Below are 26700 nucleotides of genomic sequence, written 5' to 3' on the forward strand. Positions count from 1 at the left end.
GCTATCAGAGATGCTGTTTCTCAGATGAAATGTTAAACCAACACCTGCCTGGCCCTTGGGTGGAGATGGAAAGTCCCGCAGCACTATTTAAAGAAATCCAGGAATTCCTGGTGATTGGAATTTTGGTACACCTGTACCACATGGGGCTGCAGTGCCTCAAGAAGGCTCTGCGTCACCATATCCAGAGCAATTAAAGATGGGTAATAAATGCTGGTCTTGTCAGAGATGGTCAGGTTCCAAGAGCAATCTGAAAATAATCGCAAGGAGTGATTGCTCCTCCCCGAATTAGGACAGGGTTTTATGTGAAGTTCTCAGGATGGATGTGCCACGGGGGTAAATGTTAACCCTGGGTTTTCAGGCACAGCCTCTTGGTGAGAGATTTCTCACAGGAACCGCCCCTCAGCAGCATAGCTACGTAGCCCCAAGGTCCGTAGCCCCAAGGTCACATCCTGAGACACTGCCAATGACTGCAGTTATGTGCAAACTAACAAAGCACTGGGTCTACTTTCAGTGCAGAGCCAAGACTCCGAGATTTAATGGATCTTAGTGTCTATGAATAGTTTTGATCTCGCCTCTGGATGAGAGCTATTGATGAGGGGCTGTCAAATTTAAAATTATCACTGAGCATGGGGCGAGCTTAGAAGGAATGCCCTTATGTGGAGGGTGTTGGAGTGTGGATGCCTCGGAATGGTTGAAGCAGGGAGATCACTGCCTCTTTGAAGGGAAGATTGAATAAATGATCGAAGCAAAGGTAGAAACGGGGCTTTGAGGCAAAATTAGACCAGTGGCAAAGAACCATCCCGGACCTGATGGAGCAAATGACCTCTCGATATGCTGTAAGTTTCCATGGTTCTACTCTCTGCACATTTGCCTGTTGCGGCTGATGCAGTCTCATGGTGGTGCTGGAACACTATTGCGGCCCAGACAGTTACAGAAGAACACGCACCTGAGCTGTTCGTGTAAAACACGGAAACAGTGTGTGGCTGACGATACCCCTGCAGGGTGGATGATTAAATCATTGAAATTGTTGCTCAGGTTGGGGAGCTGGACCCGTCTGTTTTTTGTTTAATGATGTGCTCACTGGCAGCTTTAACCATCTCCAACAGGGATGAAGCCAAGAATGGATAAAGCAGTGAAGGAAACCATGCATGGTATTTCAAAGATGAGTGCCAAAGACCTGGAGTGGAAAGATGCTGAACTCGCACGGAAGCTTCAAGAAGAAGAGCTGATGGTGAGCAGAGAAACCTGCCAGTTTGCTCTTTGTTTAATTTGTGCGCACATTAATGTCTCCAAGCTCTTTGTGCAACAGTCTCGGCTGTGGCTCACTCTCTCCACTTGGCATAAGATCTCGACTGACATCCCCAGTGCAGTGTTGAGGGAATGTTATACTGTCGGATGTGTCCCCTCCCTGATGAGGCCGTGTCTACCGACCTTGACGGGGTAAAAGATCCCATTACGTTGTTCAGCAGAGCAAGGGGGCATTCTCCCCAGTGTCCTGACCAGTGTTTACCACAATCTACTTCATCCGAACAGATGAGTTATTTATCTCATTGCTGGTTTTGAGGCTGCCTCCCATCATTACAACAGCCATTACCTGTTAAAGTTACCTCATTGGTTGTAAAGCAGTTTTGTGATATCTTGTCGTCATGGAAGGTCCAAATTGCAAGTCCAAAAAACATCCATCAACATTAAAATTTAGTTTCATGAGTTTTCTTTTGGTTCTGTTAAATCTGGTGCAGGTGAGTAATGGTGACCATGATGACTATCATCAATTGTTGTAAAAAGCCATTACACTAATTCACTAATGTATTTTAGGGAAGGAAATCTGCCGTCCTTACGCGGTCTGGCCCACATGTGACTTCAGACCCACAGTATTATCATCGACTCTTCACTTTCCTCCAAAATGACCGAGCGAGAAACTCAGTTCAATGGGCAGCAAGCACTGGCCTTGCCAGTGATACCCACACCCAATGAAAGAATACATTTAATAAAATCAGACTTTTGTTTTAATTCTTGTGCTAACTGTACCTCCTGAAACAAAGTGCAACATTCAAATGTTTCCCTGTTGATGAGACTGAGGCAACCCAGCATCACCTTTATCAATCGAGATTTACAAGGATGCTACCGGGACTTGATGGTCTGAGCTATAAGAAGAGGCTGGATAGGCTGGGACTTTTTTCTCTGGAGCGTAGGATGCTTAGGGGTGATCTTATAGAGGTCGATGAAATAATGAGGGGCATAAAATGTAGATAGTCAACATCTTTTCCCAAAGATAGGGGAGTCTAGAACTAGAAGGCATAGGTTTAAGGTGAGAGGGGTGAGATACAAAAGAGACCAGAGGGGAAATTTCTTCACACAGAAGGTGGTGAGTACCTGGAACGGGCTGCCAGAGGCAGTGGTAGAGGTGGGTTCAATTTTTTCCTTTAAAAAACAGTTAGATAGTTACATGGGCAGGGTGGGCCAAATGCGGGCAAGTGGGACTATCTTAGTGATAGAAACTGGGCGGCATGGACAAGCTGCGCCAATGGGGCAGTTTCCATGCTGTAAACATCTATGACTCTATAATCAGTTCAATGGAGGAAACTGAAGATTCTCCTCTAACTCCAGCATCTATTGTCTACCCTTGATTGCCTGTGAGGTAATGGGTATCAACCATATCATGTGGGAATCTGGTAGGACTGGACCGGGTAAGGGTGGCAGGCCCCCACCCCCAGGGACAATCCTAAATCAGTTTGGTTTATGTGGCAATCTGGCAGTTTTCATGGTGCTAACACTTAAATTATCAGATTAATTGAATTGTATTTCTGTAACGGCTCCGATGATCTCAGGAAGTCCCACAGGCTATAGGAATGCAAGTTATTTTTCCTTGTATCTTTTTGGAATGTTTTTATTCTTGGAAACCTAATCTAAAGATTAGATTTCCTGTTTAAAAATTAAGGAAGGAGCTTTCTGCTTTCAGACAGTTTTCTCTGCCCATCACCCTTTCACTCATTCTCCTCACTCCCAGTTGTTGCTTTGGGGTTTCGTCACCCTCCAGTACTACGCCAAATGCCCGTCACACCGACACGGACCCACGATCTCCGTGCAGTGGCCTGTGTCATCCTCGCACGGACCAGCTGTCCAGCAGGGGAAAATGATAAATGCAAAGGTGTAAATCTGGCCAACTGTACCACCAGCACCAGGTATGTTATGAGATTTGTGGCGCGTTTTCCAATCGTGTATAAAATGACACAGTCGATAATGTTTTCATTCCAGAAGGAGTTGTCGGTAAGTTGTGTATTAGCTGTGAAGGAACGCAGTCCAGAGCAACTCTCTGATCAATTTGTGTTTCTTTTTTCTCCTTGCTCCAGGCTATCCAAAGTTCCAAGACAGCAGCTCAAATGGTCCAAGATGAGGTAAGACCATCTTTAACAGGCCATACCAGTTGGGGATTTTGCCAGGTAGACATTGGGTGATGCAGCTTGCGATTATTGTTGCAATTAATTTTGTACGTGTGTTGTCTCTGTGTAATGAGGAAAAGCAGTGCACACTCTTTCATTGTCTGCAGTATTAGAATTGGACTTGTGGGACACTGAAGGACTGAGATTAATGATCAAATCTTTCACCAACTGTCAATTGCAGGAGATCGCCCGGTTACTGATGGAGGAAGAGAATAAGCAGTCCCACAGGAAATCCAAGGAAAAAGATTTTGCATGGAGAGCAGAGGAGGACAGGAGGAAGGGATCTTCAGAACGCAGGAAGCATGAGCAGGAAAAGAAGGTAGAGTTGGACCTTGGTTTGATTACAGTTTAATTTAAACATGTAAATCCTAAACTTGGTGAGATTTGATTTTGAATCTTTTTTTTCAATTCTTAAAATTGGAGTAAAAACCGTGTTGATTCCTTGTAAAGAATTTTAATTTGTGTTTTACCACATCTCTGAGCACCTCACAGCCTGGAGGTTACTTGTTCCTGGAGACCATCCTCATCTTTGAATAGCGCCGTAGGATCCCTTCTCGGCTGGCATTATCTGGTGTGCAGGGTCTTGCTTTAATTTCTCATTCTAATCTAGACCTCCCATTAAAGAAGTACTCCCTCAATATTGCCTTGAAATATTCCTGTTGACTATTGCTGAGGCCGAAACATCAACCCCCAGACCCTCTGAATCCTGCACCCTCTTTATTTAATTTAATCTTGCCTTGTTTTTCCTGCTGGAATGAATCATTTCCTACTTCTCTGCATTAAATTTCATCTGTTACTTTACCGCCATAATCAGCTTGTCTCTGTTGAATAGGTCGTAGAATCCCTACAATGCAGAAGGAGGCTATTCGGCCCATCGAGTCGGCACCAACCCTCTGAAAGAGCACACTACCCAGGCCTACTCCCTGCCCCATCCCCGTTACCCCACCTAACTGCCATTAATTATGCCTTTTTGAGGATTTCCGATATGTAGGCTCAACTTAATTATCTCCCAAAGTCTGTCAGACATAAATTTTCAGATCTTTATTATTGTCACAAATAGACTTACATTAACACTGCAATGAAAAGCCCCTAGTCGCCACACTCTGGCGCCTGTTCGGGTACACACAGGGAGAATTCAGAATGTCCAATTCACCTAACAGCACGTCTTTCGGGACTTGTGGGAGGAAACCGGAGCACCCGGAGGAAATCCACGGGGAGAACGTGCAGACTCCAGACAGACAGTGACCCAAGCCGAGAATCGAACCCGGAACCCTGCCACTGTGAGGCAACCGTGCTAACCAGTGTGGCGTGCACATGTGACATTATGTGCTGCTATCCTGACTGACCTTTTTTAGTATCCACTGTGGATGTGCAGATAAACACAGACAGCAGGATCTAACAGATGAACCACATAATTTACACTGAAGCAATACCAGGTTTTTCCTGCCCGGTCACCTGGCAACAGGGTGCTGTGCAAACTTGTTTTCTCAGTAACGTTTATGACAGGCTATAATTTTGAGGCTTTAATTTAATGATTGCTGTAAACAAGACACACTTGAGACCCATGAGAGGAGAGTTTCTTGTGGAGACCATTCACCTAAAGTCGCACTGCACTTTTCTTGGTGTTTAATTTAATCTGTGTCTTGCTGAAAGAACCCTCAGGTGTAACACGATCGACTTGGAGAATGCCGTTCATCTGCCTGTCCTTAATTAGAAAGCAAAAGCAAAATACTGCGGTTGCTGGAAATCTAAAATACAACCCAAAAACTGTTGGAAACACTCAGCGGGTTGGGCAGCGTCTGTAGCAAGAGAGAAATAGAGTTAATGTTTCAGGTCATTGAACTTCATTCTGAAGCTGTTTTGTGGGTTTAAGTGAAAGATGTCGGGTTCGACCTCTGAATCTTTGTGCTCTTATCTGCAATCACAAAATAGGAACAGTGGACTGAGGAGGAGTCCATTTGGCCCTTCAAGACTGCTCCACCATTCGATAAAATTATGGCTGACCTGGCTGTGGTCTCAACCCCATAACCCTCGACTCCCTTGTCTATCAAAAATGTCTTGCCTCAGCCTTGAGTAAGTTCAATGACCCAGCCTCAACCACTCCCTGGGGAACAGAACTCCACAGACTAATGACCCACAGAGGGAGAGAATTTCTCCTTATCTTCGTCTTAAAATGGTGACCTCTAATTCTTAAACAGTGAGCCGTAGTTTCAGTCTCCACCACAAGTGGAAACGTCCTCCTGGTATCCACCCCCTCATTTATCTAAACTTCAGTGGGTATCGGCCCAACCTGTTCAACTCTCCTTCATAAGATAAACCCTTCATTCCAGGAATGAGTCAAGAATACAAGAAATAGAGGCAGGAGGTAGGGGGCAGCACGGTGGCACAGTGGCTAGCACTGTTGCTTCACAGCTCCAGGGTCCCAGGTTCTGGTATGGGTCACTGCATGTTCTCCCCGTGTGCGTGGGTTTCCTCCGGGTGCTCCGGTTTCCTCCCACAGTCCAAAGATGTGCGGGTTAGGTGGATTGGCCATGATAAATTGCTCCTTAGTGTCCAAAAAGGTTAGGTGGAGTTACTAGGTTGTGGGGGAGGGGGGGGGGGGGGGTGTGATAGGGTGGAGGTGTGGCTTTAAGTCGGGTGCTCTTTCCAAGGGCCAGTGCAGACTCATATGGGCCAAATGGCCCCCTTATGCACTGTAAATTCTGGAGTAGACCATTCGGCCCATTGAGCCTCCTGTGCCATTTAGTATGATCATGGCTGATTGTCGGCCTCACTCCATTCATGTCCCATAAGCCTTAATGCCCTGAGAGATCAAAAATCTACCTGTCCCGGCTTTAACAATGCAGACCCACAACCCTCGGGTTGAGAAGTCCAAGGATTCTCAACCATTTGAGTGAAGGAATTTCTCCTGATTTCAGCCCCGAATCCGGAGGCTGTGTCCCGTGATTTAGATTCCCCGCCCAGCGGAAACAATCTCTCAGCGTCCACCGCATCAAACCCATCAAACAGAATTTTGTAGCTTTCCCCGTCAGAATTTTGTAGCTTTCGGTGAGATCACCTCTCAAATAAACCCAATTTACTCCTCTCATTTGTCATTTAAATAAATGACATAGATGACTATGTGGGGGTAGGATTAGTAAGTTTGCGGATGACACAAAGATTGGCTGGGTGGTTAACAGTGAGGTAAGTCTTGGGTTATAGGAAGATAGAGACAGGATGGTCAAATGGGCAGATAAGTGGCAGATGGAATTTAACCCTGAAAAGTGTGAGGTGATACGCTTTGGAAGGAGTAATTTGACAAGGAAGTATACTATGAAAGATCTGACACTGGGAAGTTCCAAAGAACAAAGGGACCTTGGCGTGTTTGTCCAGAGATTTCTGAAGTTGGAAGGCCAGGTTAATAGGGTGGGTGAAAAAGGCATGTGGGATACTCGCCTTTATCAATCGAGGCATAGATTACAAAAGCAGGGAGGTCATGTTGGAGTTGTGTAGAACTTTGTTGAGGTCACAGCAGGAGTACAGTGTACAATTTTAGTCACCACATTATAGGAAGGATGTGATTGCACTGGAGGGGGTGCGGAGGAGATTCACAAGGATGTTGCCGGGGATGGGACATTTACATTATAAAGCGAGGTTGGATAGGCTTGGGTTGTGTAGAGAGCAGCTGCTCCCCTTAGTTGAAGGGTCAGTTACAAGGGGACACAAGTTCAAGGTGAGGGGTGGGTGTTTAGGGGGGATTTGAGGAAAAACCTTTTTACCCAGAAGTTGGTGACGGTCTGGAACGCGCTGCCTGGGAGGGTGGTAGAGGCGGGTTCCCTCACATCCTTTAAAAAGTACCTGGATGAATACTTGGCATGTCATAACATTCAAGGCTATGGGCCAAGGGCTGGCAAATGGGATTAGGTGGGTCAGTGCAGACTCGATGGGCTGAAGGGCCTCTTCTGCACTGTCGTATTCTGTGATTTTCTCAGCATGGGAAAACCTCCTTATCCCAGGAACCAGTTTAGTGGACCTTTGCTGTATCGCCTCAAATGCAAGTGTATCCTTCCTTAGTGAGACCAAACTGCATATATCGTATTCCAGATGTAGTCTCACCACAACCCTGTATAATTGGAGCAGAACTTCTTTATTGCTGTCCTCCAATTCACTTGTAATAAAGGTTGACATGCAATTTTCTTTCCTAATTGCTTGTTGGACCTGCATGTTAACTTTCTGCGTTCCTTGTGTGATCACACACAAGTCTCTTTGAACATCAAAACTTCTCAGTTTCTTACCATTTAAAAGTATTCTGCTTCTCTAGTTTTGTGACCAAAGTGAATAACTTCAGACTTCCCTACGTTAGACACCATCGTGTTACCCACTCATAGAACATACAGTGCAGAAGGAGGCCATTTGGCCCATCAGGTCTGCACCGACCCACTTAAGCCCTCACTTTCACCCTATCCCCTTAACCCAATAACTCCTCCTAACCTTTTTGGTCACTATGGGCAATTTATCATGACCAATCCACCTAACCTGCACGTCTTTGGACTGTGGGAGGAAACCGGAGCACCCGGAGGAAACCCACGCAGACACGGGGAGAACGTGCAGACTCCGCACAGACAGTGACCCAGCGGGGAATCGAACCTGGGACCCTAGCGCTGTGAAGCTACAGTGCTATCCACTTGTGCTACCGTGCTGCCCTAATTATTTAACTCCTTAATAAGAGATTCCAGAATTTTCCCAACAGCTGATGCTGGGCTAACCGGCCTGCAGCTCACTGTTTTCTCAACCCCTCCTTTCATGAAATGTGGTGCACATTTGCCAACTTCAAATCTGATTAGACTGTTCCAGACTCGAAGGAATTTTGGAAAATCATAGCTAGCACACTCAGAACCTCAGGCTGTAGGCCACCAGCTCCTGAGAATTTTAGCCCCTAAGTTTCTCCAAATCTTCTTTCCTGTATATGTTAATTTGAGTCGAGTGAACCTTCTCTGAACTGCTCCTAACCTAATTGCATCCCTTTTTAAATAGGGAGGTCAAAACTGCCTATCTCTCCCTCCGCAACACCACCCCTGTCTCTAATGTACACCTGGCCAACATGCCACACTGCACTCACTCAACTTGCAGTCGTCAAAAACGCAGCTCCCCGAGACTTCCGGTTGCGGCTATGACTAGCTAAGCCGCACATTTGGAAGCTCCTGCAACAAAGGTGTTTTTGGGCCAATTGGAGGGCCCCAACGGCGCTGAAAAAACGAATCCCGGTGGGGGAAGGTCCCCTGAGGAGAACTAGACCGATTTTATGGTCGGTACCCGGAGTGGAGCGGCAAGAAAAACGGCAGCAGCTCCCCAAAAAAAGCGGGGGAAGAAAATCAAAATGGCGGCCGGCGGTGCACCGGAGGAGTGGAAGAAATGGGCGGAGGAGCAGCAGGCCGCTCTCCTCCGTTTTTTCACGGAGATGAAAGTGGAACTCTTAGAGTCCATGAACGCGACGGCCACCAGGTTGGTGGGAGCCCAGGCGATCCAAGAGGCGTCGATTAAAGATCTGCAGCAGGAGATGGCCGCGAGGGAGGAGGAGGCCACAGTCATCGGGGCAAAGGTGGAGGCGCACGAGGCACTCCACATGAAGTGGCAGAGCCGCTTCGAGGAGCTGGACACTCGGATGAGGAGGAAAAATTTGAGGATCCTGGGCCTGGAAGAAGGCCTGGAGGGGTCGGATCTCCCGGGATATGTGGCGGAGATGTTGAGCTCCCTGATGGGGGAAGGGGCCGGTCCGGCGCCCCTGGAATTGGAAGAGGCATACCGGGTCATGGCCAGGAGGCCTAGGGCAAACGAGCCCCCGAGGGTGGTGCTGGTGCGGTTCCAGCGGCTAAGTGATCGAGAGAAAGTCCTGAGGTGGGCTAAAAGGGAGAAAAGCAGCAAGTGGCAGAACTCGACGGTAAGGGTGTACCAGGACTGGAGTGCGGAGGTGGCAAAGCGGCGGGCCCGGTACAACCGGACAAAGGCGGTGCTGCACGCGAAAAAGATCAAATTTGGAATGTTGCAACCGGCGCGCTTGTGGGTCACCTACAAGGACCAACATCATTATTTCGAGTCCCCAGAGGAGGCCTGGACCTTTGTACAAGAGGAAAAGTTGGACACGAACTAAAACCTGGGAGCACCGGCGGTCGTAGCCGCCGGGGGACTCTTGATTGTGCAAGTGGCCCTTTTCTTTTTCAGGCCAGGTCGGAACTGGGTAACAGTTTCGTGGAGTGTTTGGGGTGTTTTTTCTCGAACGGTTGACTTTTCTGAATATTTTGAAGGTTTCGAGTTGTTGGGTGTTTCTGTATATTTGTACTGTTGAAATCTCTATTGTGGGTCGTTGGCTTCTTATGGGGTGTTTTTTCCCGTTTCCAATTTCCCTTAGTTATTTACCTCTCTTACCCTTTTTCTTTGGGTGCTTGGGGGGGTTTTTTGGTTCTTTTTTTTTCTTTTCGGGTTATGGTTATCTGCGGTTATGTATACTGTTTGATGGAGGGTGATGGTTGGGCACGCGGTTAGTTGATAGTTAGTTAATTATTTTGTTATTTAAGTATGTAGTTAAGTATTTATGTATTTAGTTGCCATTGGGTATTTGTATTTATATCGTTAAGTTGGGGAGACGGGACGGGGGGGAGCGGGTTGATTATGCGGGTCTTTCTCGGGGGTTTTAAGGGGATCTTTCACGGGCGCAGATGGGGTGAACCGGGAGGAGTCGGAATGTGGCAGGAGCAGCCGGGTCAGCGGAGACCAGCTGACTCTCGGGAGTACGATGTGGGGTACATCGCGGCTAGGAGGGGTCCTAGCCAGGGGGGGGGGGGGGGGGGGGGGAAGGGGGGGGGACTGGGGGGGGACACCGGGTTGCTGCTAGAAAGACCAGGGACGAGAAGGGGAGAGCCGGGGGGGGGTGGGGGGGGGGGGGCCATCGCTATGGGAAGCGGGTCAGAAAAGAAGGGATGACCCGGGGCGAGCAAGGGACAAGACATGGCTAATCGACAGGGAGTAGGGACGGGTCGCTCTGCGACCCGATTGATCACGTGGAACGTAAGGGGGCTGAATGGGCCGGTCAAAAGATCAAGGGTCTTCTCACACCTGAAGGGACTGAAGGCTGATGTAGCAATGCTGCAGGAGACTCATTTGAGGGTAGCAGATCAGGTCCGCCTGAGAAGGGGGTGGGTGGGACAGGTGTTCCACTCAGGCTTGGATATCAAGAACCGGGGGGTGGCGATTTTGGTGGGAAAGAGAGTGTCGTTTGTGGCGGCAGAGGTGGTGGCAGACAAGGAGGGCAGGTACGTGATGGTGAGGGGTAGGCTGCAGGGAGAGAGTGTGGTACTGGTAAATGTGTATGCCCCGAACTGGGACGACGCGGGTTTTATGAGGCGCCTGCTGGGCCTCATCCCGGGACTGGAGGCAGGGGGCCTGATCATGGGAGGGGACTTTAATACGGTGTTAGACCCTGGGCTGGATAGATCGAGTTCCAGGACGAATAGGAGGCCGGCAGCGGCAGAGGTGTTAAGGGGGTTCATGGAGCAGATGGGAGGGGTAGACCCATGGAGATTTGGTAGGCCTAGGGCGAGGGAGTATTCTTTTTTCTCCCACGTCCACAGAGTGTACTCTAGGATCGATTTTTTTCGTATTGAACAGGGGGCTGATACCGAGAGTGCAGGACACGGAGTACTCGGCCATTGCGATATCGGACCATGCACCACATTGGGTGGACGTGGACATGGGGGAGGCGCGGGACAACGCCCGTTGTGGCGCCTGGATGTAGGGCTGTTGGCGGACGAAGAGGTGTGCAGAAGGGTGAGAACGGGCATTGAGAACTATCTGGGTACGAATGACACAGGTGAGGTGCAGGTGGGGACGGTCTGGGAGGCCTTGAAAGCAGTGATTAGAGGAGAGCTGATCTCCATAAGGGCGCACAGAGAGAGGAAGGAGAGGCAGGAAAGGGAGAGGCTGGTGGGGGAGCTCCTAGAAGTAGATAGGAAATATGCGGCGGCGCCAGAGGAGGGGCTATTAAGGGAGCGGCGTAGCTTGCAGGCCAGGTTCGACCTACTGACCACTAGGAAGGCGGAAATGCAGTGGAGAAGGGCGCAGGGTGCGGCGTATGAGTACGGGGAAAAGGCGAGCAGGATGCTGGCACACCAGCTTCGTAAGCGAGATGCAGCCAGAGAGATTGGGGGAGTGAGAGAGAGGGGTGGGGATGTAGTGCAGAAGGGGCAAGAGGTGAATAGGGTCTTTAGGGACTTCTATAGGGAATTGTATAGGTCTGAACCGCCGAAGAGGAGAGGGGGAATGAAGAACTTTCTCGACAAATTGGGGTTCCCAAAGGTACAGGAGGAGCTGGTGGAAGGGTTGGGGGCGCCGATAGAGCTGCAGGAGCTAATTAAAGGGATAGGCCAGATGCAGGCGGGGAAGGCGCCGGGGCCGGATGGGTTCCCGGTGGAGTTTTACAGGAAATTTGTGGACTTGGTGGGTCCAGTGCTGGTGCGAGCCTTCAATGAGGCGCGCGAGGGGGGGGCTCTGCCTCCAACAATGTCGCAGGCCCTGATCTCCTTGATTTTGAAGCGGGACAAGGACCCGGTCCAGTGCGGGTCCTACAGGCCTATCTCCCTCTTAAATGTAGATGCCAAGCTGTTAGCAAAGGTCCTGGCAACCAGGATAGAGGACTGTGTGCCAGGGGTAGTCCATGAAGACCAGACGGGGTTCGTGAAGGGACGCCAACTTAACACAAATGTTTGGAGATTGTTAAATGTGATTATGATGCCAGCAGTGGAAGGGGAGGCGGAGATAGTGGTAGCGCTGGACGCGGAGAAGGCATTTGACAGGGTGGAGTGGGAATACTTGTGGGAGACGTTGGAAAGGTTTGGGTTTGGGGAGGGATTTATCAAGTGGGTAAAACTGCTCTATTCAGCTCCGATGGCAAGTGTGGTAACAAACGGGAGGAGGTCAGAATATTTTGGGCTGCATCGAGGTACTAGGCAGGGATGTCCCCTATCTCCCTTACTCTTTGCATTAGCGATTGAGCCATTGGCGATGGCACTGAGGGGTTCAGGGGGGTGGAGAGGACTGACAAGGGGAGGGGAGGAACATCGGGTCTCGCTCTATGCGGATGATTTGTTGTTGTATGTGGCAGACCCGGAGGGGGGAATGCCGGAGGTAATGGGGATACTAGCGGAGTTCGGGGACTTTTCGGGATATAAATTAAATCTGGGGAAAAGTGAGGTCTTTGTAATACACCCGGGAGACCAAGGGGAGGGAATTGGGAGGCTCCCCTTCAAAAGAGCAGTTAAAAGTTTTAGGTATTTGGGGGTGCAGGTGGCAAAGAACTGGGGGACCCTACACAAGTTGAACTTTTCCAGACTGGTGGAGCAGATGGAGGAGGAGTTTAAGAGGTGGGACATGGTGCCGCTGTCGCTAGCAGGGAGGGTGCAGTCAGTTAAAATGACGGTCCTCCCGAGGTTCTTGTTTTTGTTCCAGTGTCTGCCCATCTTCCTCCCCAGGGCCTTTTTTCAAGAAGGTAACGAGTAGTATCATGGGGTATGTGTGGGCACATGGCACCCCGAGAGTTAGAAGGGTCTTTTTGGAGCGGAGTAGGGATAGTGGAGGGCTGGCGTTACCCAACCTTTCCGGATATTACTGGGCGGCAAATGCATCGATGGTACGAAAGTGGATGATGGAAGGGGAGGGGGCAGCCTGGAAGCGCATGGAGAAGGCGTCCTGCGGCAACATAAGCTTAGGGGCACTGGTAACGGCACCATGGCCGCTCCCTCCCACGAGGTATACCACGAGCCCGGTGGTGGCGGCCACCCTCAAGATCTGGGGGCAGTGGAGGCGACACAGGGGGGAAGTGGGAGGTCTGATAGGGGCACCACTAAGAGGGAACCACAGATTTGCGCCGGGAAACACAGGAGGGGGATTCCAGAGCTGGCAGAGGGCGGGTATTAGACAACTGAGGGACTTGTTTATAGAGGGGAGGTTTGCGAGCCTGGGAGAGCTGGAGGAGAAATTTGGGCTCCCCCCGGGGAACACGTTCAGGTACCTCCAAGTGAAGGCATTTGCCAGACGACAGGTAGCGGGGTTCCCCGCGCTCCCCGACAGGGGGGTGAGTGATAGGGTGCTATCAGGGGTCTGGGTCGGGGAGGGGAAGATCTCGGACATCTATAAGATTATGCAGGAGGTGGAGGAGGTACCAGTAGAGGAGCTGAAAGATAAGTGGGAGTTAGAGCTGGGGGAACAGATAGAGGACGGGACATGGGCAGACGCCCTAGAGAGGGTCAACTCGTCGTCGTCATGTGCGAGACTGAGTCTCATTCAATTTAAGGTACTGCATAGAGCCCACATGACGGGGACAAGGATGAGTCGGTTTTTCGGGGGTGAAGACAGGTGTATTAGATGTTCGGGAAGCCCTGCGAATCATGCACATATGTTTTGGGCATGTCCGGCACTGGAGGAGTTCTGGAAGGGGGTGGCAGGGACGGTGTCGAGAGTGGTGGGGTCCAGGGTCAAGCCAGGATGGGGACTTGCGATCTTCGGGGTTGGGGTGGAACCGGGGGTACAGGAGGCGAGGGAGGCTGGAATATTAGCCTTTGCGTCCTTGGTGGCTCGGAGGAGGATCCTGATTCAGTGGAGGGACGAAAGGCCTCCGAGTGTTAACACCTGGTTAAACGACATGGCAAACTTCATCCAATTGGAAAGGATCAAATTCGCCCTGAGAGGGTCGGTGCAGGGGTTTTCCAGGCGATGGCAACCCTTCCTAGACCTCTTGGATCAGAGATAGAAACTGAGGCCATGACAGCAGCAACCCGGGAGGGGAGGGGAGGGCGGGAGGGAGGGAGGGGGGAGGGGGAGGGGGGAAAACGACGAAGGAAGTACGGTAGCGGCGGTGGCACGGGCAAGGCCTGCCCGAGGACGCTGCTAGAAATGATAAGTTGGTCTGACTGTCGGTTCGCCGGCGGGGGGGGGGGGGGGATGCGCGGGTAGGGGGGGGGGGGATTCTTTTTCTTTTTCTTGTTAAGTAGGGGGTTTGACTTTGTTTTGTTATAATTTAAATGTAAATGTAGGGGGGGTTAAAATGTTTGTATTTTGAAAAATTCAATAAAAATTATTTAAAAAAAAAAAAAAAAAACGCAGCTCCCCTCTCTCCTAACTCACACCAAGTCCTGTTTTCTCTTCACTTCTGCACTCGCTGAAGTTCATTAACTAAGCACATCCTGATTTCAAAATTTTCAGCCTTTTTTCAAATTCCTCATTTCAAGTCCATAGCGCTCTCGAGCGCTCTGAAGAAGGGTCATACGGACCCGTAACGTTAACTCTGGTTCTCTCACTCTGAAGATGCTGCCAGACCTGCTGATTTTTCCAACATTTTCTGTTTTTATTTCAGATTTCCAGCATCCGCAGTATTTTGCTTTAATTTCAAATGGCTAGTCTCCTTCTCTACCTTTGTGACCTCCCCCTGTCCTGGAACCTGCTAAGATTTTTACTTTCCTTCAATTTTGTGAGAATCCATGGTTCTAGTTGCTCTACCGTTGACAGTCGCACCCTCAACTGCCTAAGTCTTAATCTCTGGAATCGACTCCCTAAATCTCTCTACCTCTCTCTCCTCCTTTAAGCTACTGCATCAAACCTACCACTTTGACCAAGTTTTTAACTGTATGTTCTCACACTGCATTATTACCGCTCAGTGTCACAATTTCCTTTATGATACTCCGATGGAGCACATTGCGGCAGCGAATAAATAAAAGTTATTGTCTCTGCTGGGTAATTTTAAGCAACCTATAGCAATACCGAATACATTTTAGTGATGAATAGTGCAGCTTAGATACAGAGGAAGATTCCATCTACTGTGCCCATCAAGCAGTAGGGCTGGGGAAAGAGTTAGGAAATGAGGACGAGTTGGATTTCTCTTTCAAAGGGCCAACATGGCCATGATAGGCCAAATGGCCTCCTGGAGTCATTCCCTTTGAAGAAGAGAAGATTGAAAAGAGATTTGATAGAGGTGTTCAAAATTCTGAAGAATTGGACAGAGCAGATAGAGCGAAACTGTTCCTATAGAAGAAAGGATCGATGAAAGGATCGAGAAGACGAGGGCAGACACGGAGTTAGTGATTGGAAAAAGAAGGGAATTTGATAAGCTTCTGAAGGGCTATCGGGAAAGGCTGGGGTGTGGGTCTCGCAGTGTTGCTCTTCCAAAGAGTGAGCAGGGGCTCGATGGCACAGCCTCCTGACTGTGCGGTAACGATTCTATCGTTCTAAGTGCTCGGAAGTTGGAAAGAGCAGAGTATAGCTGCTGTTAGTCTTCTCTATAATGTGCCTGAACCAGGCTAACCCACAGATGCAAAGGAATGACATCTTTGCCATGCAGTCGCCTTCAGGTGAGATTGTTGCTTCATAGAATCATAAAATTTACAGTGCAGAAGGAGCCCATCGAGTCTGCACCGGCCCCCTACACAAGCACACACCCCCACCCCATCCCCGTAACCCAGTGACCCCACCCAAACGTTTTTGGGCACAAAGGGCAATTTAGCATGGCCAATTCACCTAATCTGCACATTTTTGGATTCTGGGAGGAAACCGTAGCGCCCGGAGGGAAACCACACCGGGACAACATGCAAACTCTGCACAGACAGCGACCCAAGCCGGGAATCGAACCTGGGGCCCTGGAGCTGTGAAGCAACAGTGCTAACCACTGTGCTACTTGTAACAAATTGTCTCATCCTTTGTTGGGGCAGGATTCAGACTGTCCCAAGCTGTAACCGTCCGGTTATGATGGACCTGTTATCAGAGCAGCTTGACAAAATGACCAGGGCAGAGAAAATGGGGATGTGCTATTCCAAAAGTGAAACTTCTTTTGGAAATAGTGTAGAAGGGAAGGTCTGAACGGGAAGCGGAAAATGACGATGAGAACATTTCGCCTGCAATGTTTTTTACCCTCTTTACTCTCCCTGGCCTCAAATGAGTTGTCATCGTGTTGGATTATGTGGAATTCTTGTTGGGGTTTAGTAGTTTTGTACAGATCGTGATTAGGATCCATCAGCTCCAGTTCAGGAAGGGAGAGAGGGACACCAAGCCATGTGTGAAAATGTGCAGTGTTATTAAGATGTGTCTGACCAGATCCAATAGTGTCGGTCTTGGGAATATGCACACTCCTTGATCACAAATGTTTAAAGTTGAGAATCAAGTTTTGAGGCCGCAGTAAGCTAGTGAATATTTCACCTGCAGTAGTACGCTGCTTGTTTTGTGCTGTTATTTCCTGCCATGTTGTGATTGTCCTTCTCTCTATCCCATGCAGCGCGACGCCACTGAATACGTCAGGTCCAAGCCTCGGGAGGGGCCGGAACAAATGACAGGGAAGCCTGAAAGACCAGGAAGGTAATTGTTCTCCTGGAAGCATTCTCCCCTTTTCCCAAACGTTTCCAAATTTGATGGCTAGTTCTGTGATGTTTTTCCCTGATCACTGGTGGCTGTCTTGTACATGCAGTCATCTTGAGAATGCAGAGCCGTCACCCCAGGATTCAGCCTGGTAAACCTTTGTTGCCCTCCCTCCACAGCAAGAACATCCTTCCTCAGATAAGGGGCGAAATTGCCTGGGGCCGCCAAAAATCCCGCCCCCGTCGTGGCAGAGATTCTCCGCCACCCGGGAAGTGGCGGGGGCGGGAATCACGGCACTCCGATCGGCGAGACCCCTGCGGCGATTCTCCGGCCCGCGATGGACCGAAGTCCCGCCGCTGCGAGGCCTCGCCCGCCGCCAAGGTTTGAACCACCTCTGGTGGCGGCGGGATCGGCTGCGCGACCGGGCCCCCGGGGTCCTGGGGGGGGGCACGGGGCGATTGGACCCCGGGGAGTGCCCCCACGGTGGTGAGGCCCGCGATCGGGGCCCCTCGATCAGGTGGCGGGCCAGTGCCCTGGGGGCACTCTTTCTCCGCCGCCACCACGGCCTCCGCCATGGCTGAAGCGGAAGAGAAACCCACAGCGCGCATGCGCCGGCGCTGACGTCAGCGGCACCTGGCCGCTGACGTCAGCGCCGGCGCATGCGCGAACCGGCGAAAGCCTTTCGGCCAGTCCCGCTGGCGCCGGTTTTTGCGCCAGTCGTCGTGATGCCAACCGCTCCGGCGCAGGGCTAGCGCCCAAATGTGCGGAGAATACCCGGAGTGGTTGGTGCCATTCCCCTACGCCGAGACCCCCCATCCCGCCGGGTAGGGGAGAATCCCGCCCCAGGACACCAAAACTGCTCACAATGCTCCAGGTGTGGCCTCACCAATGCCCTAGACAATTGCAGTAAAACATCTCTATTCCTAACTCAAATCCTCTTGCTGTGAAGGCCAACATACCATTTGCCACTTTTACTGCCTGCTGTACCTGCCTGCTTACTTTCAGAGAGACCAAGGTCTCGCTGAGTATCCACCTCTCGATTTACACCCATTCAACTAATAATCAGCCTTCCTATTTTTGCTACCGAAGTGGATAACCTCACATTTATCCACATTAAATTGCATCTGCCAATTGTATGCCCACTCACTCAGCCTGTCCAAATCACAATGAAGCATCTCTGCATCCTCCTCACAGCTCACCCTCAACCCAACTTTGTATCATATGCAAATTTGGAGATAATGTATTAAGTTCCCTCTTCCAAATCATTAATATATAATGTGAACAGTTGGGGTTCCAGCACTGATCTCTACGGTACCCCACTAGTCATTGCCTGCCAATCGGAAAAAGACCGCATTATTCCAAATCTTTGCTTCCTGTTTGCGAACCAGCTGTGTGCGGCATTGTTGCACAGTGGTTAGCACTGATGCCTCACGGCTCCAGGCGCCCGGGTTCAATTCCGGCCTCGGGTGACTGTCTGTGTGGAGTTTGCACCTTCTCCCCGTGTCGGCTTGGGTTGCCCCTGAGTGCTCCGGTTTCCTCCCACGGTTCAAAAATGTGCATGTTAGATGGATTGACCATGATCAATTGCCCTTTAGTTTCCAAAAGGTTAGGTGGCATTACGGCGATAGGGTGGAGGCGCATTGGCTTAAGTACGGTGCTCTTCTCAATGTCTGGGCCGAATGGCCTCCTTCTGCACTGTAAATTCTATTATTCTTTCTATCCATCTCAAGACACGACCCGTAATCCCTTGCGCTTTAACTTTACATAGTAATCCGCTGTGTGAGACCTTGCCGAAAGCCTTCTGAAAGTCTAAATCAATCATATCCATCGGGTCTCCCTGGTCAACTCTACTAGTTACATCTTCAAAGTATTCTAGTAGATTGGTCAAGTGTGCTTTCCCTTTTGTAATATTGTCTCATCACTCCTTCATCATCCATGATTGTTTTTTGGCAAGTAGATCTGTTGCCGCTTGGGTGCGTAAACTGGTTTAACCTGGTGTTCAATTCTGCATGAGTGATGCCTCGATACCAAACTTGAATAACAACCATTGGGTTGAATTCGAACCAGAACCCAAGCCGTCAAAAACAAAACCTTTTCTCTGACTCATCCTGTCTCCTCCCTGTCCCCAGGGCAGTCCCAGCAGCCACCACAGCTTCACTCAAACACAGCAGTGCCAGAGAATTAGAGCACAAGAAATTTTATTTATTTATTTATATATTTTTAATTTGATGTACCCAATTCATTTTTTGAAATTAAGGGGCAATTTAGCGTGACCAATCCACCTAACCTGCACATCTTTTGCATTGTGGGGGAAAACCCACGCAAACACTGGGAGAATGTGCAAACTCCACACGGACAACGACCCAGAGCCGGGATCGAACCTGGGATCTCGGCGCCGTGAGGCAGCAGTGCTAACCCACTGCGTCACCATGCCGCCCAAGAACTTTTATTTAGGGTGAAAATCGCAGGAAACTCATTGCTATCCCTGGGCAATGCCCAATACATTCTCCACCAATTAAAACAGCTACATTTAAAATGGAACTGTCATTATGTTGAAATTATATAAAAAGAAATAATTGAGAATTGTATTGTGTGAAGTGTACTGTTTATTTCTGGCTGGTACAGCAGTGTTTATTCACTGTCCCCACCTGGTTGAGGTGTACCGAATGCACAATCAAATATAATTACAGAAGTAATGCCCTATAATGCTCAATTTTAACTGATTGTGGTTACAGTTTGTAAACTGACTGCAGTTAAAGTAATCTGTGGCTGAGAGTGGAACTTGACTGCAGTTGAAATATTACTGCACAACAATGACTGAAGGATTTTTATCGCCATATACTGTGTTGTGGCAGAGAAACCGGAGCAAGCTGTTGTGGAGATCGGTGAATGTAATTTTGATTGCATCAGTGGTGCAATTTATTCTGCAGCTCATGTAATGATCTTATTGAGCAAAATAGTTTTGCCTGCCTCCATTTCAGATTTGGGTCATGTCCGCGCTGTGCTGTTTGATCCGGTTCGGGAACGCATTGCCTGTTCGATCCGGGTCAAGACGGTGTTGGCCTGTTTGATCCAGGTCAGGACTACGCTGTCCTGTTTGATCCGGGTCAGGACTGTGTTGACCTGTTCGATCCGGGTCGGGACCGCGTTGTCCTGTTCGATCGGGTCAGGAGCACGCTGTCCTGCTTGATCCGGGTCAGGTGCACGCTGTGCTGTTTGATCTGGATCAGGACGCTGTTGTCCTGTTCGATCCGTGTCAGGAACGCGCTGTCCTGTTTGATCCGGGTCAAGACCACGCTGTCCTGTTTGGTCCAGGTCAGGACCGAGTTGTCCTGCTTGATCCGAGTCAGGACCGTGCTGTGCTGTTTGATCCGGGTCGAGACCGTGCTGTGCTGTTTGATCCGGGTCAGGACCGTGCTGTGCTGTTTGATCCGGGTCGGGACCGTGCTGTGCTGTTTGATCCGGGTCGGGACCGCGCTGTGCTGTTTGATCCGGGTCGGGACCGCGCTGTGCTGTTTGATCCGGGTCGGGACCGCGCTGTGCTGTTTGATCCGGGTCGGGACCGTGCTGTGCTGTTTGATCCGGGTCGGGACCGCGCTGTGCTGTTTGATCCGGGTCGGGACCGCGCTGTGCTGTTTGATCCGGGTCGGGACCGCGCTGTGCTGTTTGATCCGGGTCGGGACCGCGCTGTGCTGTTTGATCCGGGTCGGGACCGCGCTGTGCTGTTTGATCCGGGTCGGGACCGCGCTGTGCTGTTTGATCCGGGTCGGGGACCGCGCTGTGCTGTTTGATCCGGGTCGGGACCGCGCTGTGCTGTTTGATCCGGGTCGGGACCGCGCTGTGCTGTTTGATCCGGGTCGGGACCGCGCTGTGCTGTTTGATCCGGGTCGGGACCGCGCTGTGCTGTTTGATCCAGGTTGGGACCGCGTTGTGCTGTTTGATCTGGGTCAGGACGCGCTGCGCAGTTTGATCCGGGTCGGGACCATGCTGTGCTGTTTGATCCGGGTTGGGACCGCGTTGTGCTGTTTGATCCGGGTTGGGACCGCGCTGTGCTGTTTGATCCGGGTTGGGACCGCGTTGTGCTGTTTGATCCGGTTCAAGACCGCGCTGTGCTGTTTGATCCGGGTTGGGACCGCGCTGTGCTGTTTGATCCGGGTCGGGACCGCGCTGTGCTGTTTGACCCAGGTTGGGACCGCATGTCCTGTTTGATCAGGGTCAGGACCGTCTTGTGCTGTTTGATCCGGGTCAGGACCGCGCTGTGCTGTTTGATCCGGGTCAGGACCGCGCTGTCCTGTGTGATCCGGGTCAGGACCACACTGTGCTGTTTGATCCGGGACAGGACCGCACTGCTGGTTGATCCGGGTCAGGACCACACTGCTGTTTGATCCGGGTCAGGACCGCACTGCTGGTTGATCCGGGTCAGGACCGCGCTGTCCTGTTTGATCTGGGTCAGGACCACACTGTGCTGTTTGATCCGGGTCAGGACCGCGCTGTGCTGTTTGATCCGGGTCAGGACCACACTGCAGTTTGATCCGGGTCAGGACCGCGCTGTGCTGTTTGATCCGGGTTGGGACCGCGCTGTGCTGTTTGATCCGGGTTGGGACCACGTTGTCCTGTTTGATCCGGGTCGGGACCGCTCTGTGCTGTTTGATCCGGGTCAGGACCGCGCTGTGCTGTTTGATCCGGGTCAGGACCGTGCTGTGCTGTTTGATCCGGGTCAGGCCCGCGCTGTGCTGTTTGATCCGGGTCAGGACCGCGCTGTGCTGTTTGATCCGGGTTGGGACCACGTTGTCCTGTTTGATCCGGGTCAGGACTGCACTGCCCTGTTTGATCCGGGTCAGGACCGCGCTGTGCTGTTTGATCTGGGTCAGGACCGCGCTGTGCTGTTTGATCTGGGTCAGGACCGCGCTGCCCTGTTTGATCCGGGTCAGGACCGCGCTGTGCTGTTTGATCCGGGTCAGGACCGCGCTGTGCTGTTTGATCCGGGTCAGGACCACGCTGTGCTGTTTGATCCGGGTTGGGACCGTGTTGTGCTGTTTGATCCGGGTTTGGGACCGCGTTGTGCTGTTTGATCCGGGTTTGGGACCGCGCTGTGCTGTTTGATCCGGGTCAGGACCGCGCTGTGCTGTTTGATCCGGGTCAGGACCGCGCTGTGCTGTTTGATCCGGGTTGGAACCGTGCTGTGCTGTTTGATCCAGGTTGGGACCGCGTTGTGCTGTTTGATCTGGGTCAGGACGCGCTGCGCAGTTTGATCCGGGTCGGGACCATGCTGTGCTGTTTGATCCGGGTTGGGACCGCGTTGTGCTGTTTGATCCGGGTTGGGACCGCGCTGTGCTGTTTGATCCGGGTTGGGACCGCGTTGTGCTGTTTGATCCGGTTCAAGACCGCGCTGTGCTGTTTGATCCGAGTTGGGACCGCGCTGTGCTGTTTGATCCGGGTCGGGACCGCGCTGTGCTGTTTGACCCAGGTTGGGACCGCATGTCCTGTTTGATCAGGGTCAGGACCGTCTTGTGCTGTTTGATCCGGGTCAGGACCGCGCTGTGCTGTTTGATCCGGGTCAGGACCGCGCTGTCCTGTTTGATCCGGGTCAGGACCACACTGTGCTGTTTGATCCGGGTCAGGACCGCACTGCTGGTTGATCCGGGTCAGGACCACACTGTGCTGTTTGATCCGGGTCAGGACCGCACTGCTGGTTGATCCGGGTCAGGACCGCGCTGTCCTGTTTGATCCGGGTCAGGACCACACTGTGCTGTTTGATCCGGGTCAGGACCGCGCTGTGCTGTTTGATCCGGGTCAGGACCACACTGCTGTTTGATCCGGGTCAGGACCGCGCTGTGCTGTTTGATCCGGGTTGGGACCGCGCTGTGCTGTTTGATCCGGGTTGGGACCACGTTGTCCTGTTTGATCCGGGTCGGGACCGCTCTGTGCTGTTTGATCCGGGTCAGGACCGCGCTGTGCTGTTTGATCCGGGTCAGGACCGTGCTGTGCTGTTTGATCCGGGTCAGGCCCGCGCTGTGCTGTTTGATCCGGGTCAGGACCGCGCTGTGCTGTTTGATCCGGGTCAGGACCGCGTTGTGCTGTTTGATCCGGTTCAGGACTGCGTTGTCCTGTTTGATCCGAGTCAGGACTGCGTTGTCCTGTTTGATCCGAGTCAGGACTGCGTTGTGCTGTTTGATCCGGGTCAGGACTGCGTTGTGCTGTTTGATCTGGGTCGGGACCGCGCTGTGCTGTTTGATCCGGGTCAGGACCGTGTTGTGCTGTTTGATCCGGTTCAGGACTGCGTTGTGCTGTTTGATCCGGTTCAGGACCGCGCTGTCTTGTTTGATCCGGGTCGGGACCGCGCTGTCCTGTTTGATCCGAGTCAGGACTGCGTTGTGCTGTTTGATCTCCGCTGAAGGATGAAGGGATTGATGCTGGATGATGTGGGAGGGAGATTGACACTTGCCACAATTCAATAAGCTTTACGATACAATTTTCCTTTTCTCAGGCCTCCTTCACACAGAGAAGAGTCAATCCCGCAGCACCCTTCTCGCCCAGTTTCCAAGTCTTCCGAATCATCACAGAAAGGTACAGTATGAGAAGTCTGAAGTCTGGAGGCTGCTGGCCAGATGTCTGGTTTTGAATGGGATTGTAGGGGAATAAGTTTCATTCTCAAACATTCAGTTTTATTAAAGCTGCAGATCCATGATTTATGGATTATAGTTGCTCTGTGCATAGAATTAGCTGTGGTGATCTGTCTGTAGACAGCTTCTCAGCTCCTTTCTCCACACCTTGCGATCTTTTACTTTCCTCTTCAGCTGTTTGTAGGAGCCTCCCGCTTTCGATTTTATGTTGTCTAACATCGTTCTCTGTCTCATTCTTGGTCTACATTGCTCTTAATTCTTTTGCCAATCACCTCATGCTTTGCAGTATGATCCATCCAACCTTATTGCCATTTCTTGCTAATTTGCTAATGATCTTTCCTCTTTACCACCCAGTAACACGTTTCAGGATTCACAGATCATAGAATCTACAGTGCAAAAGGAGGCAATTTGGCCCATCGAGTCTGCCCTTGAAAGAGCATCCTACTTAAACCCACACCTCCACCCTCTCCACTCTCTCCACATAACGCAGTGACCCACCTCACTTTTGGACACTAATGAACAATTTACCATGGCCAGTCCACCTAACAGCACGGCTTTTGGGACTTGTGGGAGGAAACTGGAGCACCCGAAGGAAACCCACGCAGACACGGGGAGAAAGGGAAAATTCCACACAGCCAGTCACCCGAGGCTGGCATTGAACCCGAATCACTGGCGCTGTGAAGCAACAGTGCTTACCGTGTTACCGTGCCGCATTTATGCAGCCCTTTTGCATTATCAGTAACTTTTCTTTAGATGGAGCAATGAATCACCAATATGTACTTCAGATTTAATGTTGAAACAATTGCCCAAAACATTTGTGACATTACTGTATTTTAGATGTTCCCCTTCCTATTACAAGGTATAGCCTGACTCGGTGTAGGATTTTCCTGAAATGTTTCCACGTCTTTGTTTTTGGTTTAAGGCTAAAGGTCCACTAACCTACATGAAGTCTTAAGATGTTTGGAAACATATATAGTAAATTATCAGCTATAATGCTACCTCTGGCTTTACAAATCAGCTAAAAAGATAAGGGAGGAAATATTCTACATCAGACCATAAGACATAGGAGCAGAATTAGGCCACTCGGTCCATCGGGTCTGCTCGGCCATTCAATCGTGGCTGATATTTTTCTCATCCTCATTCTCCTGCCTTTTCCCCAGATCTCCTGATCCCCTGACATATATTTCTGTTACTTCTCTGAATGGAATTTTAACACAATTCACGAGAACTGCCTCTGCATTGACTTGGCAACTGGGTGAAGACACAATTCAAGGATTTCACAAAATGCAGTGTCTATTGTGTGGGCAAGCGTGGCAGACCTAGTCAATATGGCACAGCAGGAGGTTATTCGTCCTATCAAATCCATACTGGCCCAGCAGAACAATGTAATCAGTTAAGACCATAAGACCATAAGACATAGGAGCGGAAGTAAGGCCATTCGGCCCATCGAGTCCACTCCACCATTCAATCATGGTTGATTTCAACTCCATTTACCCGCTCTCTCCCCATAGCCCTTAATTCCTCGAGAAATCAAGAATTTATCAATTTCTGTCTTAAAGACACTCAACGTCCCGGCCTCCACCGCCCTCTGTGGCAATGAATTCCACAGACCTACCACTCTCTGGTTGAAGAAATTTCTCCTCATCTCTGTTCTAAAGTGACTCCCTTTTATTCTAAGGCTGTGCCCCCGCGTTCTAGTCTCCCCTGCTAATGGAAACAACTTCCCTACGTCCATCCTATCCAAGCCATTCATTATCTTGTAAGTTTCTATTAGATCTCCCCTCAACCTCCTAAACTCCAATGAATATAATCCCACGATCCTCAGACGTTCATCGTATGTTAGGCCTACCATTCCTGGGATCATCCGTGTGAATCTCCGCTGGACCCGCTCCAGTGCCAGTATGTCCTTCCTGAGGTGTGGGGCCCAAAATTGCTCACAGTATTCTAAATGGGGCCTAACTAGTGCTTTATAAAGCCTCAGAAGTACATCCCTGCTTTTATATTCCAAGCCTCTTAAGATAAATGACAACATTACATTTGCTTTCTTAATTACGGACTCAACCTGCAAGTTTACCTTTAGAGAATCCTGGACTAGGACTCCCAAGTCCCTTTGCACTTTAGCATTATGAATTTTGTCACCGTTTAGAAAATAGTCCATGCCTCTATTCTTTTTTCCAAAGTGCAAGACCTCGCACTTGCCCACGTTGAATTTCATCAGCCACTTCTTGGACCATTCTCCTAAACTGTCTAAATCTTTCTGCAGCCTCCCCACCTCCTCAATACTACCTGCCCCTCCACCTATCTTTGTATCATCGGCAAACTTGGCCAGAATGCCCCCAGTCCCGTCATCTAGATAGTTAATATATAAAGAGAACAGCTGTGGCCCCAACACTGAACCCTGCGGGACACCACTTGTCACCGGTTGCCATTCCGAAAAAGAACCTTTTATCCCAACTCTCTGCCTTCTGTCTGACAGCCAATCGTCAATCCATGTTAGTACCTTGCCTCGAATACCATGGGCCCTTATTTTACTCAGCAGTCTCCCGTGAGGCACCTTGTCAAAGGCCTTTTGGAAGTCAAGATAGATAACATCCATTGGCTCTCCTTGGTCTAACCTATTTGTTATCTCTTCAAAGAACTCTAACAGGTTTGTCAGGCACGACCTCCCCATACTAAATCCATGCTGACTTGTCCTAATCCGACCCTGCACTTCCAAGAATTTAGAAATCTCATCCTTAACGATGGATTCTAGAATTTTGCCAACAACCGAGGTTAGGCTAATTGGCCTATAATTTTCCATCTTTTTTCTTGTTCCCTTCTTGAACAGGGAGGTTACAACAGCGATTTTCCAATCCTCTGGGACTTTCCCTGATTCCAGTGACTTTTGAAAGATCATAACTAACGCCTCCACTATTTCTTCAGCTATCTCCTTTAGAGCTCTAGGATGTAGCCCATCTGGGCCCGGAGATTTATCAATTTTCAGACCTTTTAGTTTCTCTAGCACTTTCTCCTTTGTGATGGCAACCATATTCAACTCTGCCCCCTGACTTTCCTGAATTGTTGGGATATTACTCATGTCTTCTACTGTGAAGACTGACGCAAAGTACTTATTAAGTTCCTCAGCTATTTCCTTGTCTCCCATCACTAGATTACCAGCGTCATTTTGGAGCGACCCAATGTCTACTTTTGCCTCCCGTTTGTTTTTAATGTATTTAAAGAAACTTTTACTATCATTCCTAATGTTACTGGCTAGCCTACCTTCATATTTG

The 26700-nt window shown here is 50.2% G+C and overlaps 1 protein-coding gene across 2 annotated transcripts in view; it reads left to right on the forward strand.

Moving 5' to 3' along the window:
• ccdc50a (coiled-coil domain containing 50a) overlaps positions 1-26700 on the forward strand; it is a 104862-nt gene that overhangs the window by 72735 nt on the left and 5427 nt on the right. For both annotated transcript variants that reach the window (XM_038815959.1, XM_038815960.1), the window contains 5 exons: positions 1107-1231; positions 3351-3395; positions 3622-3759; positions 16729-16808; positions 23296-23375. In XM_038815959.1, the coding sequence (XP_038671887.1) occupies positions 1107-1231; positions 3351-3395; positions 3622-3759; positions 16729-16808; positions 23296-23375 (468 nt within the window). The remainder of the gene's footprint in view (positions 1-1106; positions 1232-3350; positions 3396-3621; positions 3760-16728; positions 16809-23295; positions 23376-26700) is intronic.

Source organism: Scyliorhinus canicula, chromosome 13 (genome assembly GCF_902713615.1).
Source record: "Scyliorhinus canicula chromosome 13, sScyCan1.1, whole genome shotgun sequence".
In the NCBI taxonomy this organism is placed as follows: domain Eukaryota; kingdom Metazoa; phylum Chordata; class Chondrichthyes; order Carcharhiniformes; family Scyliorhinidae; genus Scyliorhinus; species Scyliorhinus canicula.